Below are 21,712 nucleotides of genomic sequence, written 5' to 3'. Positions count from 1 at the left end.
CTTAAAAAAATCTTGCTTTTATTGCTTCAAACTGCTGGACATGTCCCGAACTCTTGTTAAAAGGTACCCGCATTTGTCGCTAGTAACAGAGCTGGACATGTCCCAAACTCTTGTTAAAAAATACCTGCTTTTGTTGCCACAAACTCTCTGGACATATTCCACACTCTCATTAAAAAGTACCCGTGACTCTTGCTAGAAACACGGTTAGACAGTTACAGTTAGTTTTTTGTTGCTACAGACACAGCTGGACATGTCCTAACTCTTGTTAAAACATATCCACTATTACTGCTACAGACACAGCTGGGCATGTCCCTGTTAAAACACCTGCTTTTGTTGGTCTCCAACCGTTGCTGCTGTCTGCTGCTTGGCAACGGTCCTGCAGCCATTTAGGCACAAAACCACTTGGTTAGTGTTAGGAAAAGATCATGTTTGGGCTTAAAATACCTGGTTTGGTTGCTAGAAACATCGCTGAAAATGTCCAGAACTCTCATTAACAATTTGTTGGTCTCATACAGTGATCAGCTGTTATGTTTCAGTGTCATGTTGTCCACCATCCACCGTCCATCTGAACAGGTCATACATACTGTATGAAATATACAAATGTAACACAGCCATGGTTTTCAGCAATGCACAATGCCAACGTCTTAAAGCCTTTGCACACAGAGTCTATTTTCTCTGCGTAACGTTTTTTTTTTACTTGACATCTGATAAAAAAACATTACACAGAGACACATTTCCTCCCCTGCTCCTCTCCACTGGAGTTACCTTCTTGGCCGCTGCCACTCTTTCCTCACGTCTGACATTTGGCAACGCAGCTGAAGGGGCCAAGCTGTCCTCCCTCTCTGTCTCAACACTTTCTCTCTCTCTCTCTCTCTCTCTCTCTCTGTCTGTGTGCTGTCCACATCCTCCTCCTCATCATCATTATCCACCTGAATATTCCTATCTGAACTGTTGAAAGTCAGCTATCTGAGTTATGGAATGATCCTCTGTCTTGTCACGGATATGTGTCCCGCCGCCACATTTTCGTCACTGATTCTTAGTCAAAAAACTCTCTAAAGCCTTTTGACGGAAGCTAAAAACACAGAAACCTGTTCCAAAAACTTTGATGAGTGACAAAATTTCGGACGAAAATTTCGGACTGGTGTGCAAAGGCCTTTACTCTGGTGACACGCAATAATTAGCTTTTCCTTTTGCTGATATCTTAATTGATTTGCTTAAAATTTGTGCTGCATATGAATGTAAACCTATTTAGTGAGCACTCTTTTAGCTAGTAACATCATGGTGTTGACTCAGACACTAAACAAAATGATAAAAAAAATATTGGCCCTTTTGCTTGTTGACCTGCATGTAACCCGAACCATTTTTGCGTTTGCTGTAAATACTATTAAAGTTCAGAATCTTACTTATCATTTTGACATTGCCTCATGTCCAGTAACCTTTTTGGAGGAAAGCACTATTAGCCCAGCAGTAGTGTATGCTCTTTTCAACAATGTCAGTCGGTCAGAAAGTCACATCCACTCTCTTAGACCACCACCTCCGCTGCCTGACAAAAATACATGCAGGAGAGGAAACAGAAATCCATTAAATACTCGATGCAGCCATGAACTCAGTCAGTACCTCTGCAGCTCTGAAACGTCCCTGTGGACTCATAAAGCCACTGACCCAGATGGCCACCAGGTTGCAGGGGGGCATGCAGTTATTTTGTGTCAGCAGCAGTGTGGCTTCCCACAACGTTCGCGCTGTGACACACTTTAGGTGAGTTGTTTGTAGTGTGAAAAATCAGTGCCAAGTGTGGCAACATGGATGCTGTGTGACCCAAGTCCAGGTCCAGAGGGGGTGAGGGAGAGGGGAAACATGACTGAAGCCAAGCGTGCAGAGAGCAGCCTGGGTTGTGCGCAAGAACAACCTCTGCATATAGAATGAGTTCCAGGCAGGAGGCAGAGAGGAGAGGAGGAGGAAGCACTAGCGCAAGTGCAGCAAGCTTCTCAGCACTGGTATGTTCACAACACACTAGGTTTTGTGTGCATTTGTGTGAGCATATACATTGTGTGTGTGTGTGTGTATGTGTGTGTGTGAGTGTTATCTGGTTGATGGTAGGGCATGATTGGCGTGTGCACGAGGGATGATGGGGCTGCGAGACACTGATTGGTTCTGCTCCCTCGTAGGGTGTGGCCAGAATATGAATGACTGCTCCTGCCTTTCGCGCTGCCAGGTTTTGGGGACAGTTACCAAGGAGGGATGGGGTGTTTGAGATTGCGCGTGCTGAGGGGAGAGCATCGGAGCTTGTGAGGGAAGGGAGGAAAGAAAAGGGGAGGGGGGTGAACAGAGAGAGAAAGAGAACAGGAGCTTGTGAAGAGAAAGAGGGAGGGAGCTTCAGGCAGCGAGACTGGACTACCGCTCAAACACTGCAGTCTTTCTTTTTGCCTCTCTGTGGAAACTGTCTTTCTCTTCTCCCTGCCTGTCTCTCCTTCTTGCTTATTCTTTTCTCGCTGCTTTGCAATGACCCCAGTGGACACCTTGATCTCCTTGCCCACCTAGAGAAGAGGAGAGAAATGCTGTAGCGGAGGAAGGAGAGACGAGAAGAGGGGACACCGCACACTTTGCTTCACTGATGAGAGTCTGGAAATTAATTAACCGCCGTCAGCACAGAGGGGGGAGCGCAGAGAGGGGCTCAGTGTGAGGTGCAGGGAGAGAATAAGCGGGAGTTGAAGAGGGCGAATTGCTAGATGTGTGAAGAGCAGGCTGTGGAAGAGAGGCAGGGTAACCCCTAGACACTTTTCAGAGACAAAAAGGACAAGTTAGGGCAGATGCAAAAAGAGCGAGGGGGGAACTGGGCAAGGCAGGAATTCAACAGGGATACTAATCCAAGAAGCCAAAGAATGGTCCTTTCACATCCGTTATTCATCCTCTCACGCTTCTTTTCATAACATCATCCTTCCCTCTCATCTCCTTATCTGTTTTCTTTTTGCATGTCAGCAAAAGCACATCGACAACCACATGCCGAACACTCAGCCACGACTTAGACCCAAGCGTAGCATTTCATTCTCAGCTGATGTGATACTGAGTAAAAGAAGTTGATTGGCCGACTCAGGGGTGCCATTACCTCCCGGCCGAGAGCACCTGCTCAGGAATTTCTCATGAGACCAGGTAGGACGTTTCTGGATCATTTCGCCAGCCCAGAACAGCCGGAGAGGTCGAGCCGAAGCCCTCCGGTCGTTTACCTGATTGAAGCGTTAGGAGATGAAACCGCAGACCGGCTTATCTCTCAGAGCATGACACCTGTGTTTGAGCGATTACAGAGAGGGAAACAGGGATGTGCAGATGTGTGTGTGTGTGCTGGGATTATGTCCTAAATACACAGAATTACACAGGTGTTGCGGCAGGATTATGCAGAGTCTCCTGCTGAATATAGTAGCACTGTAGGATTAAAGAGACGAACTCAAGTCAAGTGGATGGCAGCACATTATCTTCTACAGATTAAGTCAGATCAAGTGTGATCACACCTGTGGTAAAATTAAATCAGCTGCTCCAGGGTTTGACAGGGGTTGTAACTATTTTGAGGTAAACTGAGGACAGGTTGAAAAATCACCAAAATCCATCTCTCAGCGCCCAGTGGAATAACTCCTGGTCCCTCGTTGTGGACTTTGCTCAGACCTCAAGTACACAAAGTGACTATCAAAGACTCTTAAAGGCTCATTCAGCTTCCATAATGAGACGCTCGAGCACAGACGAGACTCCGTACCGGCGCAGTCCGTCTCTGGACAGCAAACCTGACACGCCGCCGTTCACTTCTGGGTTTCACCGATTCAGCGGGGAGTTTGAGTACAAGCGGCCACCGTTTGCATTCGGCTTTCACACGACAAAAGGGCCGCAGACGTCCAAGGGGCGCTACGCCCAGGGGAAGAAGTATGTGGTGTTTTACCTGGACCTCTCCTTCATATTCCTCCTAGAACTGCGGCGCTGCAGGATGGCCGAGGGTTGCATGATGGCCCTGCGATACGGAATGGTCTTCTTCAACCTCCTTTTCTGGGTGAGTCCCTTTTTATCTTCTTCTACCTCTGAGTGAGTGTGAGCTTTGGGGGATGTTTGTTTACAAGACAGTGCTTCTTCTGCTTTCTTGACTTTTGCATTTTTTAGTTTCTCTGTTACTCATATTTTTTCTTATCTTGTTGAGAGGGAGTTCTCTTGTGTGTGTCTGTGCAACCAGAGTGATGTGAGAGGAGTAAGGAGGGGGGGAGTGTGAGAAAGAGACAGATCATGCATTTAGATCATGTGTACAAAGCCCACTGTGTGGGTGAGTCGAGCTTTTTCTGTTCCCTATACAGTACTTTAAGTGTGGGTGTACTCTGCATTGTTTGCTGTGTTAAGCTTTGGCATATTTGGAGCTTGCATTATGTGTACACTAGTTAATCACAGTGTTACCACTGTGCTGTAATTCTTCACCTACCTCTGCTTCACCCTCCTCCCTGCACAACAGCGCATTCTCAGCCCATCAAAGCATCTGCTGTCAATCTGCTCTCTCTGGCTGATCGTATCTGTTTGCCGTGGGGACGTTTTGAGCCTTGGTGTCTGTCTGCCTCTGTCAATCCTACTCCGATAGCCCCACAACAGATCACTTTCATTCGCACTGTGAAGCCTGTCATGTTCCACAGCTGAGCTTCACATTGAATGATCTCGATCTCTGCTTCAGCTATGTTTCATTTTGACTCCCCTTTAATGCAATCCATTGCACAACTTGTCACAGAGTTTTGAAGGGATGCTGGCCCTTGTGGTTACCTTGCTGGGATTACTTTGATTTGTCATACTTCTGTTCTTATTGGTTACGGAATAAGATGAGGCCTTGAACGCTGAAATGCAATCTAGCTGCCAAGATGCAATCTCCCTCGGGGAATGAGTGACCTCTTCACCTCTTCATCTTCTCTCAGCTATAAAGTGCTGTCAAAGAGGGGGCGCAGTGTTCGTTATTAGCACACTCTCACGTGTGTGCGTGTCCTTGCGCGGGATTATTAATGACCACATGACCACGCCGAGCTTCTCTTCCTGAGGAGCCAATCGTGTTATAATGCTCCAGGTAAGAACGGAGAAGCTCTTCCAATATAAAACCCGTCTTTGAAAATAACACGTCTGAGTCATAGTGGCAGCTGATGGCGAATGTCAGACCTCAGTGACGGCACCATTTCAGCAGCAATTTACAAGCTGTTAGACGTCCAGTGGTTCGTCCAGACCCAGTTTTTGCACATCTCATTCAAAATTTAGACGGTTGACTTCATGGATTTTGAATGTGACCTCAATATTCTGTTGACAGTCGGGTGGAGGGGAGCTCGAGCCCGACAATCAACACAGATTATGCGAACAATTTCAACTTAACTTCTAGAGAGATGCAGCAAATGAGAATTTACATCCTGCGTGAAAAAGAGGAGCGCAGTACAGTAGGGGCTCTCATCAACGACTCTTGCTTATAGATTATTTATATGAGTGAGATTTCCACCTCCAAAGACTCAGCTGTTAATAAGCTCTCACATAGTGTCTGAGGGAGAGATCTTATCAAAAATAACACAACCATAATCAGTACATAAAAGTAGAAGTGCCATAAAATTCTTCAAAAAATCTATACTTGTGATAAAGCAACCCCTGCGCTATGCAGCATGATATACAGGATTTATTATTGGACTAATTATGGAAAGGTAACTCAGGAAGTGAGAGTTCATCCCAACACTCTTGTAGTTTGACTTTTGCAAATTTTGTCAACTTCACATACATCAGGTGAGCCAGATGTGACTCTGGCGCATTTAACCCTATGGGCCCTAGGTGTTTTTGGGGTATTTTTTCTGCCTTTACTTTATTATAAAGGCTACATACACATGCTATATCTTGTTTTTTTTCATGACAATCTGGGATAACCAGATTTGCCATCATTTCATGTCCTTCCATGTGCCTGTATTTTATATTAATTTTTATATCAATGAAAAAAAAACAAATCCATGTTACTAAATTCTTACATTTTTACATATATCTCACCATAGCAAGTTGGAAAATGACATATTCTGCTATACATGAAGAGGGGAGACTCTCTGGAATCTGGGAATATATGAACTGTGATGGTGGGACATTCTGTCACTTCACAGCTGTCCAAAACATGTGGTTTGTGCCAGGCGGACATGATTGCCAATATTTTTTCATTATTGCAAGAAATTCCATTGACTCATTCACAAGTCAAAAATGTGTTTTATCTGAAAGAAACATGCAATATTTACATCTAAGATCATAGAAAAATAGTCAACCAAGTGCAATGATGTCCTCCAAGATAATATTTGCCACTTTGTTTGCAGTAAACAAAGTTTGTTGTTGTTTTTCAGTTTTAGTTATATATTGGGGGGACATTTTGGGCATTGGGGGGGGACACATGTCCCCCTCAATGTATATGGTGACTACGGCCTTGTCATGTATGCATAATTAGGCTACAGTTGTCTGGGTGCGCAAAGGTGAAGTGGCTGGTCTTGTCATACAAAGTTTGATGGAGTGTCAGCTGGACAATATGGAGATATTTGCATCTTGAAAGCTGGACTACAAATGTGGATAGACAGGGAGAAACACACACAAGCCTAAGACGTGGTAAGATACGATATTCCTCACTATATGAAGTGACTGATAACAAGATCTGTATAATGGATTGTAAAGAAATTCGTCAGGTTTTTATTTTGTAGACAATCAATCTGGATTTATGGCATGATGAGATGACAGCACAATGATGTGTGTGGTATCACTGGAAAGCTCTGCTCCTGTGCTTTCATGTGATATGCATTAGGGCTGGGCGGTATGACAAAATTTTCATATCACAGTTTTAAGAAAAAATCATATCAGTTTCACGATATTTCATGGTATTTTGCTCAGGTTTGGCCAACTTGACATGCTGCTGTGTTGTGCTATGGCCTATTCAAGTGCCGGAATTTGTTATTTACCTGACAACGCCTGAACGCAACACACGCTCTGCTCCATTAATTTGGGCTCCACTGACTGCGTACAGAAGCGACACGTAGAGAAGCCAGTGGGGTTGTTTACCGTTTGCCAAGCCGAGAGGCTGCATGTAGGCTGCATGAAATGTTAAAGCATTTTCCACCTAAGTTATTACATATATTTGAGTTATCTACAAGTTTACTGTACTGTTTGTCATCTACTCGCTTTCAAATGTCCGCCGCGGACATTTACACAATGTCACGGATAAACATGGGTAAATGCATGAAAAAAAATCATCGCATATCACCTCTGATAATGGTTTATTCATTTAAAAACACATTGTGCTCATTTAGCACACTATTTCATGTAGTTTTTATCTGCTGGAGGGTCGCGTAGGGGAGCGTAGTGCGACAAAAATGGAAGAGCCGCGTAAAATAGAGAGTTGTCGCGTGACAGACGGGGGTTGTCACGCTGCTCCCGTTGCCGGTGAAGCCGCTGATTAACGGGGGGGACGAGCTGCTACGGGACTCGCGCTGCAGACGTGTCGCGCCGCTGACGTGCCCGGTGGAGCCCGGCCGTAACTGTCACGGACTCGGGATGGGTCGTCTGCGGTCAGGAAAATGCGGCCCGAGCCGTGCTCTAGTGTGCTTACCTGTGTGTGTGTGCTTTGTCTGTGTGTGTGTGCATCGGGGTGAAACTCTGCCGTGTGCGATACAGAGGACAGAGAATTGTAAACGGCGGTGCGCCGCTGCTAGTTGCATATACGGGAAACACTGCTCTTTTTGGTATGAGTTCTTCTGGGTCATCGTGTACAGTTGCTCTGCTTTCAGGACTCTCTCCAGCAGCCATTCTCGCCTCTAAACTTTTCAATGCGCTCACTCTCACCCGCTCAAGCGTGCCCGTGGTGTGCAGCGGTGAAATGGGTCCCTGCTGAAACACTTTCCCGCCGTGCACGTTCCGGACGTTGTTTGGGCTATTGACCGGTATTGCGGTATATGAAAAATTCATATCATAACGAAAATAAATACCGGTTTTCGGTACAAACCGGTATACCGCCCAGCTCTAATATGCGTGGCATTTCTGTGCGACCCTGCATTCGTGAGTAATCCATCCAACAGTAATGTGTGTGCAGAGCTGTATGAAAGCTCTGTTATACATCATTTTAGTGTAACTTTATCGTTTTTCTTCGCTGTGAAAACATTGGACTACCGACAAGTGCTTGGTCTTGTCGGAAAGCTACAATTCCGCTGTTTCAGGTGATATGCGTGGTGCACAGTCGCGGAGAAAAACTATAGAGAAGAACAAGTGTGAATTTGGACACACTATGCATTGTTTGGGCCCATAGGGTTAAAGGTCCAGTGTGAAGGATTAAGGGGGGGTATATTGGCAGAAATGACATACTTAATAAATTAAGCATGTTTTCTTTAGTGTCTAATCACCTGAATATAAAAATTGTTGTGCTTTCAGTGCTGGAGCACACTCTAGCACAAACTGGACTGTTAGTAAATTCAGAGCGCTGTTGGGTCTACTGTTGAGTTATTCAGAAACCCACACTCTCAGAGCAGCAGAGCATACTCTGGACACTGTCTGGTGAGACAGAGCACCAGAATGCCATGTGGAGTGAATGTGTGATTAACTCATGTAGAAATAGAACGCTCCGTTTCTTCAAATGACAGGGCTCTCATTTTGGTGTAGAGCATCAGATTGGATTTACGAACGCATCTTCAGAGTGAGCCGTTTATATCTACATAGGGAGCTGGTCCTCGTCCATTGAGATCACCATGTTGCAGTGCCATCTTTCTACAATACAAACTAAACACTCGCTCGAAATAGACCCTTCTATTGTTAGTAAACAGATGACGTTTTTTGGTGGGTGTGGCTTAGCCAGAGGCACAACAATTCTCCACAGACATTAGCTAGCAGTAGCACTCTGGTACAAACTGGAGCGTTCATAAATTTGGAGCGTTGTCTGAATGTATCGTTATCCAAAGCGCCGCACTCTAGCACTTTAGGCACTCAGTCTGTGGAGACGGAGCAGCAAAGCGCCAAGCAGAGTGAATGTGTGATTAACTTAACTGCGTTAATTCAAGAAATATAACGCTCTGTTTCTTCGACCAACAGGGCTCTCATTTTAGCGTAGAGTGTCAGACTGAATTTACGAACGCACCATATCAGGTCACTCACTCTCTGGGACCACCAATGTTACTTGAAAACGTAAACACAGACCAACGTGACCAGACTGGCCGACCCGTATGCTCTCACTCAGTGGATGATGTCACAGGAAGCTTTGTGGTTGATTACTATGCCAATCTTACAAAGGAGGACGACACTTAAATGATTTCTTCTAGTGTGTTTGGCTATCGAAGTTAACGTTAGCTAATGGGCTAAAAAGAGAACATTTTAAAAGGGTCTACAGGACCATTGGTGTTTTTGAGTTTTCAGGTCGGCCACCATAGTTAGCAGCCCCTTTGCGACAAGCATTAATGTAGTACTGCTTTAATCAGTGTTTTTACCGGTTTAACTCACCAGGTCAGTTTGTTTTAGAGAAAAAGAGACTTCTGGTAAAATCCTCTTGAATGTCTAAATCAGAAATTTGGTAAGCACATTTTGAGTTATCACAGAAAAAGGTGAGCACACATTGGCAGGTGCTGGGCTGGCGGCCAGTATGCGATGAGCTGAACAGCATTGGAAAAACACTGATTTGTAATGTGTAATTGTTTTATTCAGTGTTTTTACTGGTCTTAATCACCCGTTTGTTTGTGTTGGAGAGGAAGAGACCTCTGCAGATAATTCAGCTCCCGGTATAAACCTCCTGAATAATGAAAACTAAAGAAATTCTAATCAGGGAAGGTTTCAGCTGGTTGCAATCTGCAGTCCTCACCACTAGATGCCACTAAATCTCACACACTGCTCCTCTAAATGTTTTTTAAAACTGACTCTAAACTGGAGAAGAGTTCAGTTAAGATACTGTTCATATCTTTGTGTACAGGTATACTTCATCCTGGCTGAATAAACTGCCTGAGACTCAGTTAGTGGCCTTGAATATAACAAATAGGTCTGTTGGGGAAATCATTCATTAATATATCATCATTGCTGATTTCCCCAAACCTGAAAGTACAGTGGGGTCGGCGAAGCTTCCTCCATTGAAACAGCGATTTCATCAGAGTAATTTACCACCATCAAAGTGAAAGTGTGTGCTCCGGTGCATGTACCATGCACGAAAATAATAATTTTCCATTTTGAAAACATATCACAGGATAACAAGGAATATCAGAGGAGTAATTCTCTGCTTATTTCCTAACGGACAGCGATCATTCTTCTTTGTGAAATATTGATTCTACATTAAAGTTGCTGAGCTACACAGTTGTCATTATTTAGCCCATTTCCCCTGCGATGATATCGGTGAGCAGGCGGAAAACAACAAGCAACAAGGACAAAAAGAGGACACGCTGCCAGGAAAACATATTTTATAAGGAATGAAGATCATCAAGTGTTCACTAGAGGACCCCAACGACAATAAGCCTTCAGACTTTATTGTGTTTACACCCTTGGTGATTTGTAATGTGCAGTATTTAATGACTGCAGTGCAGTGTTATATGTGTTTTTAATCGTGAAATAAAATCAATCAATCAGGACCGTCTTACAACATGTGACAGGTACTTGTAGGAAGGGTGTTCACAAAGGTCTGCATCAGCTGGAAGTGTAAGTCTAGTCTAAATGATTGGGTTCGGTTATTTGTTTAGTAATTAGCTGATTAATTAATTAATTAGTCAAAGAGAAAATGAAGCATTTTGACAACTGCGTAGTTTTAAAACAAGTTTTCAAGCAAAAGCACCAAACTGCTGGTTCCAGACCCTCAACTGTGAGAATTTTTTCACTGTTTTATATCACTGTAAATTTAATATTTTCAATTTTGGGACTGCTGGTTGAACAAATGAGGTTATTTAAAAAGATTTTCGTTGTTCAATGGAAAAATTTATTTAATATTATCTATAACACAACTCAAGATGTATCTATATATATCATACAACTACAGATATTATATACATTTTTATCTATTTGGGGTCTAGAATAAACTTGCAATGATTAAGAGGAATCAATCTTGCACCTAATGTGGTACTGTCCCATAGTCGCCTCATTTTGGGATAACATTTAAAGGGGGATGCTGATCTACAATGACAAATATATAATCAACTTACAAACAGTAATTTGGAGAACTTAAGTAGCAGCAAATCAGAGATCAGTAACATTGTTATATTGTTTGGTAAAGCTTTTATAAGCTGTTATATGCTGTTATTTGTTTTTGCCCACTCACCCATCTCTGTACATACTCCTATTTAATGCTCATTTCTGTGTGTGTGTTTGCTTGTGAGTTTGTGTGTGTCAACATGTGTTTGCTTGTTTGATGTATTACATCATTTGTGGAGATGTGTGTGGGTGTGTGTATTTATTGTACAAAACCCAAAACCAGTGAAGTTGGCACGTTGTGTAAACCGTAAATAAAAACAGAATACAATGATTTGCAAATCCTTTTCAACCTATATTCAATTGAATACACTGCAAAGACAAGTTACTTAATGTTCGAACAGGTAAACTTTGTAATTTTTTGCAAATATTAGCTCATTTGGAATTTGATGCCTGCAACATGTTTCAAAAAAGCTGGCACAAGTGGCAAAAAAGACTGAGAAAGTTGAGGAATGCTCATCAAACACTTATTTGGAACATCCCACAGGTGAACGGGCTAATTGGGAACAGGTGGGTGCCATGATTGGGTATAAAAGCAGCTTCCCTGAAATGCTCAGTCATTCACAAACAAGGATGGGGCGAGGGTCACCACTTAGTGAACAAATGCGTGAGCTGATTGTCGAACAGTTTAAGAACAACATTCCTCAACGAGCTATTGCAAGAAATTTAGGGATTTCATCATCTACGGTCCGTAATATCGTCAAAAGGTTCAGAGAATCTGGAGAAATCACTGCACGTAAGCGACAAGGCCGAAAACCAACATTGAATGCCCGTGACCTTCGATCCCTCAGGCGGTACTGCATCAAAAACCGACATCAGTGTGTAAAGGACATCACCACATGGGCTCAGGAACACTTCAGAAAACCACTGTCAGTAACTACAGTTCGTCGCTGTATCTGCAAGTGCAAGTTAAAACTCTACAATGCAAAGCGAAAGCCATTCATCAACAGCACCCAGAAACGCCGCCGGCTTCGCTGGGCCCGAGCTCATCTAAGATGGACTGATGCAAAGTGGAAAAGTGTTCTGTGGTCTGATGAGTCCACATTTCAAATTGTTTTTGGAAACTGTGGACGTCGTGTCCTCCGGACCAAAGAGGAAAAGAACCATCCGGACTGTTATAGACGCAAAGTTCAAAAGCCAGCATCTGTGATGGTATGGGGGTGTATTAGTGCCCAAGGCATGGGCAACTTACACATATGTGAAGGCACCATTAATGCTGAAAGGTACATACAGGTTTTGGAGCAACATATGTTGCCATCCAAGCAACGTCTTTTTCATGGACGCCCCTGCTTATTTCAGCAAGACAATGCCAAGCCACATTCTGCACGTGTTACAACAGCATGGCTCCATAGTAAAAGAGTGCGGGTACTAGACTGGCCTGCCTGTAGTCCAGACCTGTCTCCCATTGAAAATGTGTGGCGCATTATAAAGCGTAAAATACGACAACGGAGACCCCGGACTGTTGAACAACTTAAGCTGTACATCAAGCAAGAATGGGAAAGAGTTCCACCTGAAAAGCTTCAAAAATTGGTCTCCTCAGTTCCCAAACGTTCACTGAGTGTCGTTAAAAGGAAAGGCGATGTAACACAGTGGTAAAAAGGCCCCTGTGCCAACTTTTTTGCAATGTGTTGCTGCCTTTAAATTCTAAGTTAATGATTATTTGCAAAAAAAAAATAAAGTTTCTCAGTTTGAACATTAAACATCTTGTCTTTGCAGTGTATTCAATTGAATATAAGTTGAAAAGGATTTGCAAATCATTGTATTCTATTTTTATCTACGATTTACATAACGTGCCAACTTCACTGGTTTTGGGTTTTGTATGTGTATATGTCATGGGACTTGTTTGGGGGAATCAGTTAACATGCTAATCAGGGGCAACGTTTAGTGTCTGAGTGAAAAGCATGTAGCTTTCCCCCAACTCCAATACAAACCTGTTTATGTCAATGTTAGACGCTCAGAGCAATGGACATAGATTACATAACATTGGATATGCCGTTTGTGGCACTGAAAGGTGTATTTTAGCAACATCTGCGATTTTTTCCAAGCCATAACCAAGTAGTTTTTCTGCCAAAAGCTAAACACTGAACCCTTCCGCGTCAAGATATAATGCAGAAGGTTGCCCCCAGTGTCATTTTAGTAACGCCAAGGGCTTCTGCCCAAAACACGAGGAGTAGGGATGAAATCACGTTGGCTGGATGGGTCAAACCGCTTGTCAGTCATGTGATATATGAGTACACATCAGTGTGTACAGTCTGTCAGTAATTGCTTTGTTCTGTCAGCAGGCAGTGTGCAGTACAGACATATTGAGTATGTAGTCAGCAGTACATTAGTGTGCGATTCTGAACACAGTGTTAAATTCAAGATGGCCCATAACTTCTTCCATGCATTTGGACTGGAGTCCTGCTCAGCACCATTGTGCTTACTGCCACCCCAAGTGACCACATGCAGTATTGCATGTAGCTAACATGTCTGAGTACAGTGCAAAATGTCTTGAAATGTCACTCAAGCTGCTTTCACACCTCCACACAGTGACTGCCCTGAGAACCACCTGCCTGCAAGAGTGTTCCCCCAAAAAGCAAAGCATTTTTAAAAGTTGCTGCTGCCGCTATGGTCCACAGCTGCGATGACGGGCAGGTGCTTTGGTGAAGACTGACAGAAGTGCAAGCTAGCTTGTAGCTCTGTACTATAGCAAGAAAAAGGAAATCACTGAAATGACCTAATATTTCTTCACGTTTGGACAATTCACCAGTGATCTGAAGTTTGGTGGAAAGGTTATTCCAGGCCCACTTTTGCTTCTGGTTGTCCTTACAACTCTGTGTATTTAGACACCAACATTATCAGTACCTCCATCTTGTCTCCTTTCTGCTTCTGTGATGCCTCCTATTTGATCCGCCAAAGCCAGGTGACACCCACCAGAAGTCAAACACGCTGAACTCTGTGCGACAAACCAAGATCTGTGCGTGTTCACGTTGGCGATAACCGCCTCATAGCCTTATGGCCATGCTGGACATCGCTTCCTCTCTGCCGCCTTCCCCTCAGTGAAAAACTGGAGGCGGCAAGTTACTGCATGGCGGTGTGAAAGCAAAAATTCACACTCCTCCTGGGTTTGCATCATAAAAACGCATTTGATGCTCTGACAGACATTTATGAGCTTTAAATACCAGAATCCCTTGTATCGCCATGCAGGACTTTTGACACAAGACCAAAAAGTTCTCCGTCATGCAAGAAGCTAAGTGTCTTTCTAGAGGCAGCAAGAAAAGAAAAAAGCCCAGAAGAAATGGGCCGTTATACTATGTGCAGTGACAGCCTTGGCCGAAATGAAGAAGAAAACTGTGCCACTGAGAAAAAGTCAGACAGGAAAGTGTGGAGTAAAGACAGCACAGTACAGACCTGACTGTTTAACTGACACAAGATAATAATATATACACCATAGCAACAAGAGCTTAGCACTGAAGACATAAATAAGTGAAGCTAAGATACCAACAACATCAGGAGAGCAGCTTCAACGACAAACGTAATCAGGAGCACAATCAGTCTGTCAGTCTGAATTTGTCATGTTGCAGGAATGACAGGCAGATTAGAGAGTGACAAACTGCACACACTCACAGAGACCTGTCATGTTTTAATATCCACGAAAATTTAAATAAACCTTGACACAGTCGGCACTTTGAACTCAACACCATATTATTGACGATGCTGCGGTGTGACACGTGACGAGCACTTCAGCCTGCAAACATACAGAGCAGCTTGTTTTGAATGCAAGTGACTGAGTGTCTGTGGGCTTTGAATAGTTTGCATCTTAGCTGAGGTCAGCTTGAATTCACTGCATCTAACAATGGATCGCAGTAACAACCCAGGGACACGGCAAATAAGAAAATATCAAAACATCAATAGAAACTTCTCAAAGCGTTCCTGCAGCCTGATCCATTTCTCTGCTGTCCATCTGTATTCTCACCATGTTACAAACAGCTGCATTTTCACCAAAAAAAAAATGGATAGATTCACAGCTTTCATTGGTGTCTCGCCTCTTTGTCGCACCATAACTGGGTTTGCTTAAATTGGATCGCAAACAATGTCATAATATTTGATGGAGTTATCTCAAACTGGATGAAATGAAAAAGATAAGTCAGAGGCCTTGTGGAGTGTGAGCTGTCTCCCAGCGGAGCGTTTTCAGGTCGAGTGAGTATTTGGGTGTTTAGGATTGAAGGCAGACCTCCCTGCTCTGTTTTCCTCCCATTCTGGCATCACGTCGCTCCCTCGTGGTGGGCAGCAAACTGCCAATCACCCATGCTGGGCTGCCCAGAGCGCAGCAGGAGGTGGAGGAGAACCAAACTGTGGTAGAAAAGGTGCTTTTTGTTCTTGTGGCTGCTAAAATAAGACAAGAGGAAGACTCACATCCGACCACCTCTGCTATGATTCCTTAATTAAACAGGTGATATTTTTCTTTCCTTCCATCAGTGTTGTTAATGGTGGATCTTTGAAACACTTAAAAACTGGATTTATCTTAACTGGAAGCCGCACCAGTTTTGACACTGCCTTGTGTTAGTTTGTCAGCAGCTGTTCCAGTTACCACCTTTCTCTGTAGATGGGGAGGTGTCGAATCTGCTACCAGTCAAACCAGTGGGTACAAATTAATTAAATGGGACCTATTACACTGTAAAATTTGACAAGTTGATCTTGTCAAAAAAATCTAGGTAACTGACTGCCTTAAAAAAGACAAGTATCTTTAATATAATTATTAAAGATATGTTTACTTTATATCTTATTTAATTCTACTCTGGCTATGGTATGAATTCATAATAGCCCTGTTTCCACCAGGCAGTACAGTATGGTCTAGTTCGGTACACTTTTTTTCCCGTTTCCACTGTGAAAAGTTGTAGATGGTACCACTGGAGCCATTCCACACTGTCCCCATTTTTGGTCCCCCCTCTGTTGGGGTACCTAGCACACAGATCTGGTACTAAAAGGTGGAGCTGTGAACACTGCAGTCTGATTGGTCAGTAGAGGACGGTCACTCTGCTCAGGGCTGAGTTGTGGCTGAGTTTTATGCGTAAACTGTAACTATAAAATGAAAGGATGTTTTGCTGCCTCTCACAGCAGCTGGAGTCGAAGTAAAATAAGTTAATTCACTGGGCCGACTGCCGGCAATTTTTTAGGTGGAACATTAACTTGTAATGTCACTCAATGCATGAGTTGATGATGTAGATCCATCAACACACCTTAAATGTCACTGTGACAACTTTAGAATGAAAATACAGACAGTACTTACCGACCCTCATGCCGACAAGAAGTCAGGTGTAGTTTTTAATCCACAAAACTCGTTCGGGGTTAGGGTTAGCTAGCCAGAATAACAGCTACACTTGAAATGCATGGAACCCACATTTTGAAAATGTAAAAAAAAAAAAAACCTCCGCTAACGCATTTCAAAAACGTCAGAACGGCTCGTCTGTCGTAATCCAAATGCCGTGAAGCCGCGGCATGCAAAATTGACTTGATGTCAAAGATGTCATTTACTCCACTTTAATAGCATCATTTCTCACCGTGGTCAGTTAGGCTGCCCCGCAGGCTGCTGTGTTTACCTGGCAACTTGCGCGAGACTTGAGAACTAGCACCACCACTAGCCATCAGCTAGTCTCGCGCGAGTTACCATGTAAACACAGCACTCCTAGTTGTTATCCTCCGATACCCCGAACGAGTTTTGTGGATTAAAAACTACACTGGACTTCTTGTTGGCATGCGGGTCGGTAAGTACTGTCTGTATTTTCATTCTAAAGTGGCCATTTCCTAATGCTGAGGACAGCTATGAGCTGAAACACGTCCGTTCAACTGCTGTTGTTCAGTCCACTATATTAAAAAGTATTATACTTATTAGTGAGTGCTGTCAGGTTTTTCTGCTTTGCTGTAATTTTTTGGACCGGCACCCAATTACACTTTGAGACTTTTGAGTGAACACGGCGAGTTTGCTGAAGACTTATCCCCATACACAACAGTACTAGCCAGCAGGCAGTGACCTCCCCAAGATGGCAGAGACGATGACGCACAGTAGCCACAGGAATGAGTCATCTATGATTACATATATCTGTGGTTACATTCTCCCTGATTTCGGATCGGATTCTTGCTGTAACCTGTCCAGTTGTGTTTTGGAGCTTTTATTGATGATTTTTCACAGCATTTTAGAGTCAGGTGCTAAAAAAGAGTGTTTCAGACAGAGGGTGAATACAGGCGTCCCAGCTCAGACAGTCTGAGGGAAATTAAGTGTTTTTTGACCAATAAACATGCTCTGGTAGAAACATTAAATACAAAGACTTCCAATATGAGCACAAAGGTTCTCTGTAAACAAATTAGTGAAATAACCAGGAACACAATTAAACTCTGTACAAACAAAAGGGATGAGTTTTTTTTGTCATTAAAAATGGGAAAAAAAGGAAACTGAACCAAAAAATTATAATAATATTGTGTAAAGTAGTTGCTCAGTCATTAAGAAGGGTCTTTTGTTCTTTTCGGTTTGTGTCATGTTTGCTGGAGCAGAAGGTCTTTTGTGAATTTTACAAAAAAGTTTCCATCTGTGACGTGGCTTTGCAGCTTCTTGTTGGCCACTTGTTTTGTTTCCACTGACTGAATGATTCCATCAATTCATCTTTTACTTACTGTTATATAAAAAGCATTAAATAACAGACTATTAAAAACCCCTGCTGAGTGGAAGCAGGTGCTTCACTGCACAATGAAATACAATTTAGCAAATATCTTGAAACGTCTAAATTACTTTTATATTCCAAAAATAATGCATCAGCATAAAATCTACTGTATATTTCTTTAGAGTGAAGAGGTGAACAAAGTGGTCTTGGTTGATTGGATTTCTGCTCTCAGTCAGGCTCATGACACAACAGCCAGAGGCGTCAGTGTCATTCTCTGGGACAAACTGTCCGCTCACGCCGGTGTCACCGACTAATTTGCTCTCAAGGCAACAGCAAGAGGTCAAGAGGTCAAACTGTGACGAGTGAGTGAGAACGATCGTTATGATTGAGGTCAGAGCTGCTGGTCTGCGGCGACTGAACAAACCAGGGTGATGGGAATAAGCGGCAGACAACGCTGGAGCGAGCTTAATGCTGTTTTCCTGCAGGATGAGTTGAAATTAAAGCTTTAAAACAACTTTCATAAACTTGAGCTTTAATCCGTCTCTCAAAACAAACATTTTGATGTCATGCCCTTGTATTTAAATGTTTTATTCCTGTTTATTATTCACAAATGTCCTTGGCAGTACTTGCCGTGATCTTATTTATGATGATATTATTGTCTGAAACACTTCTGAGATAAGGGCTCATTGTTTTTTTCCTTCTCTTTTTAACCAAATTAGCCTCGAAAGTAAACAGTTTTTTTTGTTTGCTCAAGGAGCAGATTGGTTTAAACCTAGTTTCACTCTGATTTTATGTCCCCAAGCATACAATTTATGTCCGCTGCTGCAGACACTTATCACCCCTGCTTACATTAAACAGGGTTCTCTTGCAGTGTTGACAGCTCAGACAATGCTTCTGGTGATAAAAAAAAAAAAGAGGAGAAAATACAAATCAAGTGCTAATTATGCATCTGAGTTCCTCAAAGTAAGTTAAAAAAGGAACAGATAAACTGCAGTGTGTTTGTGCTGCAAAGTGTGTTTTTTAAAATCTGTTTTCCTCACCATTGTTTTGATGGCTAAAATTCCAAAGCCCCATTTGCCTCAACAATGTCCCATTGGAACAAAAGCCCATTTCTCCTATAGCCTGCCATCTCACACGCAAACGATTGTTGCCCCAAAGTCACATTTCTCTGAAAATACACTCTCCCTGAAGTTAGTTCCAGTTTCCCAGTGGCAACTGAGCCACAGAACTTAGATGTTATTACTGACCATTGGCGGAGTTTCTCAGGGGCGTTTGAGCCACCAATCCCAGGTGTATTCGACGACCCTTTGCAGCGTTTTCCAGCACCTTTTGAGCTACCAATCCTGAGTGGTGTTTCTACCCTTTGTAGTATTTCCCAGCAGTGTTTGAGTCACCAATCCCAGGTGTTTTTACTGACCCTTTGCAGCGTTTCCCAGCACCGTTTGGGCCACTAATGCCAGGGGTTTTAGAGACCCATTGTACCATTTGCAAGCAGTGTTTGCGCCACTAATCTCAGGTGTTTTTACAAACTATTTGTGGCCTTTTACCAGGGTGTTCCAGGTGTTTTTATTGACTCTTTGGGGCGTTTCCTTGCAGGAATTGCAACACTGATCCTGGGTGTTCTTACTGACCCTTCACACTGACCCTGCCCTGCTATTCCAGTGACTTTAGTGCCAGTAAACATGGGTGTTTTAAGCCCAAGCACAATCTTTTCTGAACCATAAGTAAGCAGTTTTTGTGCCTTAACCTAGTCACACATTCACTACAGCGTTGTTGACGAATTTAACGTATCCATGTTTTACAGAAAAGCACAATGCAAACATTTTTCTAACGACAGAAGTCTAACTGCAGGGAATTTGTATTTACAGAGAAACAGGACTTGGGCACAGTGGGTTTTTGTTTTTGGGATAACTGGCTGTGGGACAATTGAGTTATCAGTCCAGTGGGGCTATTTTTGGAATAAGGGGATTCAGAATTTAGGAAGTCGGAACAATGGACAGTCTGCACTTTTTTCACCTGGAATTTTGTATTTTTATGTGATTTGGCACATTTTTAAATCATCGAAAAAGCCTTTCTCCCCCATCTTCTATTACATGGTTGCGTGATACAATGTCTTTTTTGGAGTTGGAGAAGAGCAGTTTCATTGTTGGAAAAACTCATGAAACTGAATGGTTTTGTGACTGTACCTAAAATGCTAAGAAAATATGTAAAAAAGAAAAAAAAAGAAAAAAAGAAATAACCCTACAATATGGACAGGCTGCAATATTGTATATTAGTAGTTGTACATGCAGTGGTGTTATTAGAGTCAATATATACGTTTTACTTTTTAGTCTTTGTGTCTCTCTGCAAACAAAAATGTAGAACAAAGCCATTACTGTCTTAATTCTGATTTCATGCTTTTATGTCATTAAAAGGTGCATCAACTTGCAGATTGTCATGGAAACAAGTCTTTTTCAACGCACTGCATGAAAGGAAATCACAAGGTCTGCGTTTGTTTGTCCATGAATGTGTGTGTGTGTGTGTGTGTGAGTGTTTGAGTGTGTGCTGCTCACATCCGTCACACATGTCACACACTTTGGGTGCTAATAGGCTCAAAGTGGAATCCAATGGCTCTTCACTCACTTGGGGCTACAGTCAGTTACTCTTGCATTAGTTTCCATTACTGTAAGTGTGAGAAATAAGCTCAGCACTCTGACCTCGTACTCTTTGAACATCTGTGTGGGTGAGCACAGTCTGAGTATCACACCAGACAAAGCGTCAAATAAATAAATATATAAATGAAAGAAAATGGAGAGACTGGTTTCTGCGCTCCGGGACAAATGCTGATTATCCCCCCTAAATGTAGCAGCAGTGACTCCACCATAAAATTGTAACAGTGGGCAACTCAAAAATATGTGATGATGCACAACACTAATCGTCTTCAGCGGAAACCACCACAGAGCTGCAAAGGCACCCCACAGCTACAAAATACCAAACTAAGACTCTCATTTACAGCCACTTTTTAATTAATCTTGTTAGCACAAATGTGGCTTTTCCACATTGCAAGAGGGGCGAGGGGGGTGGGGGGGGTGAAACCGATGCAGCAGCGGGTGAGGCTGGGACAGAAAGAGATAGGAGGAGAGCTGGCAGAAGGAAGAGATTGAAGACGTGTCCTCTGAAGTTGTGTTTACTTGTCATCGTAATGTAGGTCAGAGCCCAACGGAGGATCCATAGATTGCCTGAGTTGTGAATGGGTTGCATCTGTCTCCACCGATTTAGCCCGATCAATAGAAATCGTCTTTCCACTGATTTGAGATCTGTCTGCCCCGCCCCCGCCCAGCCCCTGCCTTCACACAGTCCATCGATTCACAGCAGAACCGGGGGGACGTGCACAGCATGAGTGGTCCGGATAATGGGCCTGCAGTTTGCTGAGTTTGGCATGTTTGTGTACAGAGCTCACAGGCAACATCGCCACACCCACATTAGATTGTGTGGAAACACACTCTTTCACACCCTGACACTGTCAAGATGACTAAGTTTGCGGATGACAGTACTCTGGTGGGACATATTTCCTGTAATGATGAGATAATTTACAGGAAAGAGGTCTCCTCTCTGGTCAGCTGGACATAAAAACTTTTGATGGACTTCACTAAAACCCAGGGAGAGCTACTACTCCTGGTCATCGACCACCAGGTGGTGCAGAGAGTGGATCATATCATGTTCCCTTAAATGGGACAGCCTGGTCTGTAGAAGAAAATGTTCGTATTGTATGTTTCTGCAAACCATGCATATGTTACACTGTACACTGCATACATATCATATCAAGCTTTCTAAAGGAGCACACTTCATGAGCTGACTTTGTTATGGGGAGGTGGAGAGGATGGAGGATGACGTGACCC

General features: G+C 43.1%; 1 protein-coding gene across 3 annotated transcripts in view; it reads left to right on the top strand.

Annotated features, from left to right (window-relative positions):
* tspan4a (tetraspanin 4a) overlaps window positions 1-21,712 on the top strand; it is a 267,734-nt gene that overhangs the window by 50,331 nt on the left and 195,691 nt on the right. For 2 of the 3 annotated variants that reach the window (XM_033620287.2, XM_033620295.2), the window contains exon 2: window positions 3,951-4,030. In XM_033620287.2, coding sequence (XP_033476178.1) covers window positions 3,968-4,030 — 63 coding nt within the window. In that variant the 5' untranslated portion in view covers window positions 3,951-3,967. Of the gene's footprint in view, window positions 1-2,215; window positions 4,031-21,712 lie in introns of those variants that run through there. The other variant, XM_033620280.2, reaches the window with a different exon arrangement.

The sequence above is a fragment of the Epinephelus lanceolatus genome, chromosome 2 (genome assembly GCF_041903045.1).
Source record: "Epinephelus lanceolatus isolate andai-2023 chromosome 2, ASM4190304v1, whole genome shotgun sequence".
NCBI classification, from domain to species: Eukaryota; Metazoa; Chordata; class Actinopteri; order Perciformes; family Serranidae; genus Epinephelus; species Epinephelus lanceolatus.
The sequence above is the reverse complement of the archived record's forward strand: the minus strand, read 5'-3'. Positions and strand labels throughout refer to the sequence as shown.